The sequence below is a fragment of the Thalassophryne amazonica genome, chromosome 17, assembly GCF_902500255.1.
Source record: "Thalassophryne amazonica chromosome 17, fThaAma1.1, whole genome shotgun sequence".
Classification (NCBI taxonomy): Eukaryota; Metazoa; Chordata; class Actinopteri; order Batrachoidiformes; family Batrachoididae; genus Thalassophryne; species Thalassophryne amazonica.
The window spans coordinates 48,636,547-48,648,974 of record NC_047119.1 but is presented as its reverse complement, the minus strand read 5'-3'; the positions used below and the strand labels follow the sequence as shown (position 1 = coordinate 48,648,974).

The following is a 12,428-nucleotide window of genomic DNA, read 5'->3' as shown; positions in this document are numbered from 1 at the left end:
TTTTTGGAATGCAAGTCGCACCACAGTATAAGTGGCAGGACCTTTCAAACTAGTAAAAAAATACTTATACTGTGGAAAATATGGTAATCTACACATCAGGAATTTTTTTTAATAAATGTAAATGTACTACATTTATATAATGCTTTTCCATCTGAATCAGAAGCTCAAAGTGCTGTACAATGATGCTTCATATTTAACCATTCACACAGACAAACTCACACACTGATGTCAGGGTGCTGCCATGCAAGGCGCTCACTACACACTGGGAGCAACTAGAGGATTAAGGACCTTGCCCAAGGGCCCTTAGTGATTTTCTGCTCAGACTGGGGTTTGAACTGAAGACCCTCTGGTCTCAAGCCCAATGCTTAACCACTAGACCATCACTTCCCAAAAAAAAAGAACTGAATCAAAAGAGCCTACTGAATCTTAGAACAAGTGAAATTAATAAATCATGTTCTTAAACCAGAATACAAACACTCTTGAATAAAGACATCGAATAACCTAATCTACATACTACTTAGCATTACACTCATTTTCACTTTGTGGAACAGCCAGAACAGCAACAAGGAGGACAGCTAGGCTAAGGTAAGGCTAACTATAATGTTTTAAAATGTTTAAGTACATTTTGTTGCATGAAGCTGTAGCACAAAGTCTCTAAAATAGATAAATGTGATTTACAGACCAGTGTGTGACATAGCTATTTGTTCTTCTTCACAACACATTTTTGGACAGACATGACAAATAGTCTGGTACTATGTATAGTCTAGGAAATATGGTACGAAGAGTAGTTGACATTTAATGTGGTTTTGCACCCTCAGCCAATCACTGGTCACATTTACACTTTTGTGACAATAAAAATAAAATGTGTCAACTATGTGATACAAGTAGTTCAGTTTTACAACATTTTAAGACTTTCAAAAATGAATACACTGTTGGAGATGAAGTTACAGCAGGACTTCTTGGCAGGAGTATGCACTTTATATAGGTGTTTGTAGTTTATGAAGTTTCAAAACAAATCCACACACAAGCCTTTTTTATCATATAAAATGCTCTCATGCTTTTCAAAAGTCAACTCATGCCCAAAACTCTCATTTCCAAGCTCATCCATACTTGCAAAGCAATATTATCGGCAGTGAGAGCAACGGTTCATAAATCACCGAGATGACTGTGGGATGAGGTAACAAGGAAAAAAAACCACCAAGCTCATTACGAAAGATGGATTGATGAATGGAGAGGTAAATCCAACAGCCAGGAGCAGGACAAGTGTGATTTATTGCGGAACTTAGAGCTCATGTGGGGGCATTTGTGTTTGCGTGTTTGATCGTAGCTGTGGTGGAGTTTTTAATCTAATTCACAGATATCTCGTATTCATTAGCTGTTTTATTTATTTATTCACCCACTCATTCAGTTGGATGATAAGAGCTGTATCCGGGGCTTTAAAAAACAAACATTTGCAAATGAAGTGCCAAGTATGTGAGCCTATTCTGTCAAACGTATGGTGGGATGGGAGTGGTGACACTGAACAATTTACACTTTGCCTGGAAATCATACAGAGTCGTAGTTATCATCCTTGGTGTCAGTATTACGGCCCGTCCTTCACTCCCTCAGTGACCGAGATTCTGCTGAGGTTTACTGATGGAAGATTAAAATCAGACATGTCACAGCTGACTTCAAGCACAAGTTCTGTTTTTAATTCATCCCTCGTTCCTTTGGGAAGTAGGTGACTCTGTCCTGAATTTGGCTTTTCAAAGTCTCAGTCAAACTCTGATTTAAAGCCAAAGCATGGCACTATGGCATCTGTGGCACACGCTGCATAATTTAGCTCTGCACTCAAACCTGTCTCATTAAAGATCCTGGCATTGGCCAACAGTACCCAGGATGCAGATTTGAGTGACAGATGTGTTGCCAGCTTAGTCCAGATGGGCACAGATCCAGAGCAGCCCCAAGCTTTATTTTCACCCCAGCACTCCTTTAGAAGTATCGTAGGTAGGTCAGTGGATAAGGAGTTGGCCTGCCAATATGTAGACTTGGGCTTGAATCCTGCAAATGCTACCTGTCTCTATCTTTAGACTGATGTTGTCTCAGTCCACCCAGTTGTAAACGGGTACCGGCCCAGGCTGGGGAAGTAACCTGCATTGGATTGGCGTCCCATCTAGGGGGAGTTGAAGACTTGCATCCACTTGACATTACAGAATCCAAAGATAATCACCACTGGTCCTGTATAGGAAGGACTCTTTTATGAACTTAAATAAACCTCAACTCCAACTGCCCCAACAATAATTCTAACTCTACACCAGCCAAATAGCAAAAAATATAACCACCCAATGATGACTCAGCATTATTCTTCTTTGCTTGATTTTGACTTGAGCCACAGCATTTTGTTTCTTTACTCTGCAAAGGTTTTCTGTGCATATTGCTCAAAGTCGCTTTGACTCAACAGGTAGTGTAGGATCATTTGTAATTTTGTGTTGTTTTTTTTTTGGGGGGGGGGGGGGTTGTAAAAGCAAAAACTTGATTTTGAAAGACGATATCATAAGCTTTAAAAAATTGGGGTGGTATTTTTTCTTCACATTCTATTGCAATAATGCAATATCTTTACTAATACGCAAGCTATAATTACAAAGTATCTACATATAGGTTTTCTCACACAAGGAAACCAATGGAATCATCAAATTACATAATTACATTACATAATTTACAGGATATAAAGGGGTTGAGTTCTTCTAAGAATTGCTGAGGTCTAAGGTTCTAAAAACATTCTAGACTCACACACCATTCCAACTCATTATACTTGTAGAAACTGCATAATTTATTGCCACCCTTGAAAAATGTCAGTACCTATTTTATAAACACTAGCCAATCTAGAGTATGTGGATCCCCATGGGCAACGCGCTAGTAGTTTGTATTATGTATTTGTTTGCTGCTCAGCTGCCAAATAAAGCAAAGTCCGAAATCCACAGTTTTTGACTTCTTGTCAGATGAAGACTCTGCCATGTTGGTTAATACACAGTGAGGCAAATAAGAATTTGATCCATTGTCGATTTTGCAAGTTTTCCCACCTACAAAGAATGAAGAGGTCTGTAACTTTTATCGTAGGTACACTTCAACTGTGAGAGACAGAATCTAAAAAAAAAATCAGCAAATCACATTTGCACTGTATCATTTTTAAATAATTAATTTGCATTTTATTGCAAAAACAAAAATGGCACCCTATTTTTTTAATGTTTAAATCATATTATACGAGGTCTGTTAGAAAAGTATCCGACCTTATTATTTTTTTTTCAAAAACCATATGGATTTGAATCACGTGTGATTGCATCAGCCAAGCTTGAACCCTCGTGCGCATGCGTGAGTTTTTTTCATACCTGTCGGTTGCTTCATTCGCCTGTGAGCAGGCTTTAAGTGAGGTGTGGTCTACCCCTCTCGTCTATTTTTTATTGCGAATAAATGTCTGAACGATTTGGATCTTTGCTGCATCAATTTTTTTCCAGAAACTGTAAGAGACCTCCAGGTGGACACCATTCGAAAAATTAATATGGCTTTCAGGGACGATTTTATGGGGATTAAACAGATTAAGGAGTGTTACTGCCCCTTTAAGGACAGCCCACAACTGCTGAGAGCGCAGCGCGCTCAAAGCGCCGATGGACAGGCTGACACCCCGCACAAACAACCAGATCATTTCCAACGTGAAAGCTTTGTTGATCCGGGACCTCGTCTGACTTTCACAAAAAGGCAGAAGATGTGGACATCAGCACTTTTTCCGGCACATTCCACCGTTACAGGAGGGTTTTTTTCATGGAAAAAGAAGCCGAGGGACGCGCCACGGAGCCGTTCATTACGAGGGACAAAACCACCTCAGTGTTGTTCTCACAGGACGGCTTAAAGGTGGATTTCAGACGAATTCCGGTTGCTTTCCAGTCGTGTGAATATCCGATTGTGATTGTGCATGAGCTGAACATGCCAGAACATGTCCTGTGAGGCTTCATCACGGCGTTTCTTTTCGCCATGCAGCTCCGCCGCGACGCACGGAATTCCTCCGCCTTTGTTCCTCTTTCCATGACAAAAACTCCTGTAACAGTGAAATGTGCCGTTCATTTCTAAACTGGACGCTGTCTTGATCCGGTATGTCCTCTGACTAGCACAGGAATTGTGAAAAGACGTGGACATCAGCACTTTTTCCGGCACATTCCACCGTTACAGGAATTTAATTTTTCATGAAAAAAGAAGCCGAGGGACACGCCACCGTGCCGCTCTTGACGCGGCACAAAACCACCTCGGTGTTGGTCTCTCAGGACGGCTTTCAGATGGATTCCGGTTGCTTTTCTGTCGTGTGAATATCCGAGAAATTGAGCTTGAGCTGGACAAGCCCCAACATGTCCTGTGAGGCTTCATCACGGCGTTTTGTTGCGCTGAGCGGCTGCACCACGACGCGCCGAACTCCTCCGCACGTCTGTCTTAATGTGCCGAAAAAGTGCTGATGTCCACGTCTTTTCACAATTCCTGTGCTAGTCAGAGGACATACCGGATCAAGACAGCGTCCAGTTTAGAAATGAACGGCACATTTCACTGTTACAGGAGTTTTTGTCATGGAAAGAGGAACAAAGGCGGAGGAATTCCGCGCGTCGCGGCGGAGCTGCATGGCGAAAAGAAACGCCGTGATGAAGCCTCACAGGACATGTTCTGGCATGTCCAGCTCATGCACAATCACAATCGGATATTCACACGACTGGAAAGCAACCAGAATCCGTCTGAAATCCACCTTTAAGCCATCCTGTGAGACCAACACAGAGGTGGTTTTGTCCTGCATAATGAACGGCTCTGTGGCACGTCCCTCGGCTTCTTTTTCCATGAAAAAAAAAACTCCTGTAACGGTGGAATGTGCCAGAAAAAGTGCTGATGTCCACATCTTCTGCCTTTTTGTGAAAGTCAGACGAGGTCCCGGATCAACAAAGCTTTCACGTTGGAAATGATCTGGTTGTTTGTGCGGGGTGTCAGCCTGTCCATCGGCGCTGGGAGCACGCTGCGCTCTCAGCAGTTGTGGGCCGTCCTTAAAGGGGCAGTAACACTCCTTAATCTGTTTAATCCCCATAAAATCGTCCCTGAAAGCCATATTAATTTTTCGAACGGTGTCCACCTGGAGGTCTCTTACAGTTTCTGGAAAAAAAATTGATGCAGCAAAGATCCAAATCGTTCAGACATTTATTCGCAATAAAAAATAGACGAGAGGGGTAGACCACACCTCACTCAAAGCCTGCTCACAGGCGAATGAAGCAACCGATAGGCATGAAAAAATTCACGCATGCACACGAGGGTTCAAGCTTGGCTGACGCAATCACACATGATTCAAATCCATATGGTTTTTGAAAAAAATAATAAGGTCAGATACTTTTCTAACAGACCTCGTACATATACACAATTTTTTATTGCATGACAAATGAGCTTACACTAAAGCCCATATCCCTTAATTAACTGAGATACAGACAATACTGCTGTTTAAAACCAAGTCAAACAAACTGATATCTGGTTTAAAGCCATCTAAAACCTATTTGAAGCATTATGTTAAACATTTCAGCTGGTGTAAAAATTTTTAAAGCATTCAAAATCAATCATCAGTCTGTCTCAAAGCAGAGAAGGAGCAACTCAAAATATTGTGTGTGTGTTTTTGTTTTAATGGCATGACTATAAGTGATCGTCATAATTGCTAAAAATCTAAACAGTTGCCAATGGCCCTCCTCTGCACATAAGAAAGTCCTAAGTTAATTTTTTTTTTAAGCTCTAACTACAACCCCAATTCCAATGAAGTTGGGACATTATGTGAAATGTAAATAAAAACAGAATACAATGATTTGCAAATCCTCTTCAACCAGAAATGCTGCCGCCTTCTCTGGACCCAAGCTCATTTGAAATGGACAGACGCATAGTAAAAACATGTGCTGTGTTCTGATGAGTCCACATTTCAAATTGTTTTTGGAAATCATGGACGTCGTGTCGTCCAGACAAAATAGGAAAACTACCATCCAGATTGTTATCAGCACAAAGTTCAAAAGCCAGCATCTGTGATGGTATTGGGGGGGGGGGGGGGGTGTTAGTGCCCATGGCATGGGGAACTTACACATCTGTGATGGCACCATCAATGCTGAAAGGTACATCCAGGGTTTGGAGCAACACATGCTGCCATCCAAGCAATGTCTTTTTCAGGGACGTCCCTGCTTATTTCAGCAAGACAATGCCAAGCCACATTCTGCATGTGTTACAACAGCGTGGCTTTGTAGTAAAAGAGTGCAGGTACTAGACTGGCCTGCAGGCAGTCCAGAACTGTTGCCCATTGAACATGTGTGACGCATTATGAAGTGCAAAATACGACAATGGAGACCCCGGACTGTTGAACAACTGAAGTCGTACATCAAGCAAGAACGGGAAAGAATTCAACCTACAAAGCTTCAACAATTAGTGTCCTCAGTTCCCAAACACTTTTTCAGAGTTGTTAGAAGGAAAGGTGATGTAACACAGTGGTAAACATACCACTGTCACACCTTTTTTGAAACGTGTTGCAGGCATCCATTTCAAAATGAGCAAATATTTTCACAAAAACAATAAAGTTTATCAGATTGAACATTAAATATCTTGTCTTTGTTTTGTATTCAATTGAATATAGGTTGAACATGATTTGCAAATCATTGTATTCTGTTTTGGGCAGCACGGTGGCTTAGTGGTTAGCACTGTTGCATCACAGCGAGAAGGTCGTGGGTTCAATTCCCGCAGCCTTTCTGTGTGGAGTTTGCATGTTCTCCCCGTGTTTGCGTGGGTTTCCTCCAGGAGCTCCGGTTTCCTCCCATATCCAAAGACATGCGGGTTAGGTGGATTGGAATCTTTAAAATTGTCCGTAGGTGTGTGTGTGGGTGTGTCTGTGTTTGTTTGTCTATTTGTGACCCTGCGACAGACTGGCGTCCTGTCCTGGGTGTACCCCGCCTCGCGCTCTATGACTGCTGGGATAGGCTCCAGCCCCCCGCGACCCTTACTTGGACTAAGCGGTAGAAGATGAATGAATGAATGAATGTATTCTGTTTTTATTTACATTTTACACAACGTCCCAACTTCATTGGAATTGGGATTGTAACAAAATTCATACAGTAGCCCTAAGGGGATACAGGAGAAATCACTCGTGCATGAAATTGCTGCAGCAGGAACACAGTGCGAGCAGCTGGAGTATGTGTAACCACATTGTGCACCTGCTGTGAAAAAAAACTACATGCCACCCATGGGATTCGAACCTGCAATTTACAAAAGCTCTGATTGCCAGCCAGAACCTTTACCACTGTGCTACCATGGCTGTCCTATAAAAGGTGCGGGAAAATGCCTGAAATCAAAAAGATCAATGTATTTAAAAAAAATAAAACCACATACCATAGAAAATGCCGCATTTTATTGAATCCCTCTTATCGAGCAAATAATACAAGTATGAACCATCTGTTCCTCTGTAAATGACCCATAGTCATAGATGTACAGTCATGTAATGACATAAATGATGCAGTGCCCTCTTATCATGTCCACATGATAAGAGATGGGGTGTGCGTCATGTGTGCAAATGAGATGAGTTTGTATCAGTCAGATGAGTTTATCAGTTACTGTCAGTGTGTGTATAATGTCTGGAGTTGCCTTGACAACATCAAACTGTCGAGGAGGGCAGAAGATAAGAGAGCAGCCGTATGGTTCACCAAGGCCGTAGAAATTCTTCTGGAGCAAAACAGCGAGGCGTTTTGGCCTTTGGAGCCTGATAAACCTGCCATCCTTAGGGTTGAGCAGAGAAACACATTTGCAGCTCCTCTGACCGACCAAATCCAATTTATGAGTATTCCCTGGTTTCCGACATCTTCCTTTGCAAGGCGTACATTTGCTCCGAGATGTTATCCAACTCATGTCTGAGTTCAAGGGTCAACACAGTCTGAGAATGTATCACCTTGCCCAACTCATTAATCATGACAGACAGGTGAGGAGTTGTGGTTCTGGTAGCAGCTGTCTTGCCAATTCTCCAGTAGGTCAGGGCAGCACATAAACCAATAAGTACCAGCCCTCCCATAATAAACCCAAATATAAATAAATCTTCAGCGTCCTCCACAGAGAATGGTACCAAGCACGCAACACGCCACTTCTCCCAGGCATCGAGAACATAGCCCACAGGGTAGTTTCCATTTGGGCACGCAGACAGGTAGCATAACTGAGAATCTAATCTCGGTCCACATATTGGTCATCCAACTCCAGTCATACTGGCTGTCATCTAGGTCCCAAGGCATTTCCATGGTGTTGTGGATGCAGTGAATTGTGGTACCAGTGCATGCTCCCAGATTTCACTTGTTATAATAGAATAAAACTTCATTGGCCAGCTGAGACAAGAAAATTGTCTTTGATCTCAACCAGAAAATGCCAACTCAAACATATTCAACAGATAAAAATCACAGATTTCTTAGAGATATTTAAGAGAAATCCCAAGGATCTCTCTTAATTATGCTACAGTCACACTGTGTTCAAATCCAAAGTCTATCCTGCCTTATTCACTAGACTACATCTAGAGTTGGTTCCGGGTGCCAGACTGTAGCTGCCCAATGCTCCTAGTGGTTGGATTGTGTCTAACTGTAATTAGGATAGGTTAAATGCAGAGGACAAATTTTCATTGTATGTATTTACAATGACAATAAAGTCTTCTTCTTCTTGTGTAGTTATTAATCATGTATTTGTAATCACAGTCTCTGTAGGTATGTAAGGTCTTTGCTTTGAGTTTTAATTGCATTTTCAGAGTTTGGCAGATTTGTTGAGAGTGTAGCAGTGTCATCTGACCAGCTAACAGTTGCGAGATGTACTGACCTGCCAAATGCGGGGGGCAGGTGACGATGACAGCTTTACACAGGAAGGTGTTGGTGGCAGTCTTCACCTTGGCCCACTCCCCATCCTGTTAAAACAAATGTTATTTCATAAGAAGTGTGCATGAACTGGCTTGTACAGTCACAGCTGTAATTTACTGCCTGTGAGAAAAACATGAAGGGTCACTTGCCGTACGCTACACAGAGTCTAGGCTCTACAAATGAACATATTTGTCCTGCAATCACGGTTCTACTGCAGAAATATTATAATGGATAAGTATTGACGTGAAAAGCTTCCAAGGAAGCCTTGGAAAAAGTTTGAATATTTGTTTTGATTTTGTGGTTCTCCGCTGCAGAAGGAACAACACTGGAGCTCAGACAAACACCTCCCAGTGGTGTCCAAAGACAATCCAGAAAGGGCCATGAGGGTGCAGGTTTTCTCTGCAGCAGATGATTTCACTGATTAACATCAGATTGTGCAGATGGCAGGAATTTGTCTGTGAAATCACCTGCTGGAGTCAGTGGTTGCAAAGAAAATCTGAGCTCTCTCTGCCGTTTCTGGAATGTCTACCTGAAGCTTTTCTTGGATTGCAGCAGCTTCATTTGTAGAAATGTTTGTATTTTTGTACCTACTGAAGGCATCTGTACATTGACCACAAATGTTGCCAATCATTAGTGGTTTAAAGTGTCTTGCTGTGGATGGACCATTTTTGTTCTGATTCTGGAGCAGAAGCAGTGTAGGACCCCTTCGCACATTATACGAAGTTAAGTGAAAAAAGCAGGAAATGGCCAAAAAACTGTGACAAAAACCGAATTGGGAAACTACGAAAAAGATTCTACTTGCTGTTGGGAGAGACACGCGATCATACAGGCGTGAACGATGCTGCAGTGGTGGTTTCATGCGCACCCGAGCGTGGAACGTGTGGTACCACATTGCGCTCCCACAACAGCAGAGCATTTAGATGCTGGACATATGTACATAAATCAACAAATATATGGAAGCCCACAATAATGTACTGTTGAATGTACAGTTTAAATGTAACACAGTCATGTTACTGGTCATGAATCTGTTGTCACTGTAAAAAAAAACACAGTAGTTTGTAATAATTAATTGCTGTTATGAAGAGCGGACAATACAAGTACCATCCTCCTGTTCCTCTCTGTACATGATCCATGGTAATGTGACATGTGCACTGAGCCACTGTCATATCCAGCTGACATTGACTCGCTGGCCGGCAATCAGCTGAGAAGCGCCGTGTGTCCACATATGCAATGCGATCACACATGAATGAGTTCACACCTTCCCCACAAGGTTCACACTGTGCCGTGCGCACTCAGATGTGGCTGGCCAGTCCCCATGTGATCTTGTCTGTACGTAATTATCAGTATGTGATGAGAGCATGAGAGGCCGCCCACACATGTGCATTGCGTGGAGTGTTGTTCATGGCACGACATATGTTCTCCAGCTGAGTTGCAAGTACACAGCAGTTAGCTGTTCCAGCTGGACATTACAGCCATCCAGATGCGCACTGCGCTGGACAACGATCACACTCCAGTGACCTCAGCTGCACCTGAAAATGTTGGTTCATGGTGGGGGAGGGCGCCACACACTTCCACACCACATTTGTTGCAGGGGGGAGCACACTTGCATCACATATGTGTTGCTTGGTACATAATTGCTTGGCACACTCGTGGGACACTGAGACACTGTGGGGCCATTCGCACAGCCAACTCAAATGTGGCCGGCTGCCCTCTTCTCTCGTGCTGGCTTTTCTAAGTGCCCTGGGTTGTGGTGTTGGATGTTTGTGGGTGGCACCTGGACTCCGGCTGACACAGGCTGAGAGGGGGTCGAATGGGCTCTTGCAGAGAACTCGCCATATTTCGGCCGCTGGTGTGAAGGCTGCCTGGATCGTGCCATTTGGCCACGGTACGACATGGGCGATGATTTCGTGCAGCATATAATGCTGTGTCTGACCTACATACGACATGCCGTGCAAATGCTGCAAATACAGTCAGCTGACAGTACGACCCCATCTTGCCCGCCGTTTGAATGGGTTACCAGCGCAAGCGGCACGCGAATGTAGAGTGCATGTCCTGTGCACGAATGGTTGTGGTGACAGCTGTACGAGGCGTTCGAAGCGTCTCCGATTTTTCATGAGTGGCATGCGATTTCTCCTGCGCCAGTCGGCTTCAATCATGTTATATGTGAAGGGGCCTTTAATCTAACAATCAACAAGAATAGAGGAACTATGGACTCAATTTTATGATGGGAAATATTAGCATGTGAAGGAGAAATCAGTCCTGCCCTTATGTTTTAGGCACATTTAATGCATCATAAAAGCATTAGAAATGATGGAAACTTGACAAATATTCATAAATAATTTAAATGTGCAATGAATTTCAACTTTAATAATAATTGATGTGAAAACTGGGTTCTATTTACATGTGATTTTTTTGGTATATAAGTTGCACCAGAGTATAAATTTCAGGACCTCAAAAACTGTTTTAAGAAAAATGTGACAAAGTATGAGTAATTGTTTTTTACGGTCATTTTATTATTGCATGATCATTTGTTTGTGTGGTTTTCTACTGGCAAGTACACAAATAATAACAATAATAATAATAATAGTTAAATATGGAATAAAAATATAGCTTATAACTCTGGGATGTCTAAAACATATACACAGAACTGTGTGTCTGATTTAAATTTGATTGTATCTTTTTTAGATGTTGTTGGAGCCGCTTATACAAATGATGCAGTGAACGAAAGTGAGCTGAACCAGGTTTTTTTCTTTTTTTACTCCAAGATATATGTGAGTTGTATTACTTTTTAATCAGATTTTAACTCACTATAGGGTGTCTTAAGAGCTCACTGTGTTGGTCTCTCAAGTGTTTCCTCTCAGTCAAAGCCTGTGGTGATAATTAAAACTTGCACACCACAGAAACCTACTGTAGAATGTGGAGTGCCCCACCCACCATCACCACCAAAAACTGTTAACATGCCAAAAAATTACATTTCCAGGATTTTAAATGACTATACTGTATCACTGATTTGGTAATTTCAGTAGTATTTTGAAATGTTTGCTTTTCAAAGAACTGGCACCGTGATATTATACTTCTGCACTGCTGTAGGTAGGTTCATGTCCTCAGATCAGATGTCCTGTCCCGGGGATTTTATTATACCGTCTGCAAAGGTATCACAGTCTGTCTATTATAATTGTAAGTGCAGCTTCTCTTAAACCGTTTGCCAAATTTCACTGAAGCTTCACTCAGTGACAAGGGATGTGTGATACTGCTGCCTGTTTAATATCCGATTCTGGCCTGTATTTGTTTATTTTTATATAACAATATATGAAATACATAGTGGCACTAACAAAAAAAACAGGTGGCAGAGCTGAAGATGTTGTGATTCTCTTTGTGAGTTATGAGAATGGACAAAATTAGGAATGAACATATCAGAGGGACAGCTCAGGTGAGACAGGAGGAGGGACCCAGGGTATTTAGGGAGAATGATGCTGAGGATGGAGCCACCAGGCAGGAGGAGAAGAGGGAGGCTAAACAGTAGGTTTATGG

At 42.3% G+C, this 12,428-nt stretch overlaps 1 protein-coding gene across 1 annotated transcript in view; it reads right to left on the bottom strand.

Annotated features, from left to right (window-relative positions):
• si:ch211-127i16.2 (probable flavin-containing monoamine oxidase A) overlaps window positions 1-12,428 on the bottom strand; it is a 124,134-nt gene that overhangs the window by 93,809 nt on the left and 17,897 nt on the right. Inside the window, exon 7 of the mRNA XM_034192710.1 lies at window positions 8,860-8,944. Coding sequence (XP_034048601.1) covers window positions 8,860-8,944 — 85 coding nt within the window. The remainder of the gene's footprint in view (window positions 1-8,859; window positions 8,945-12,428) is intronic.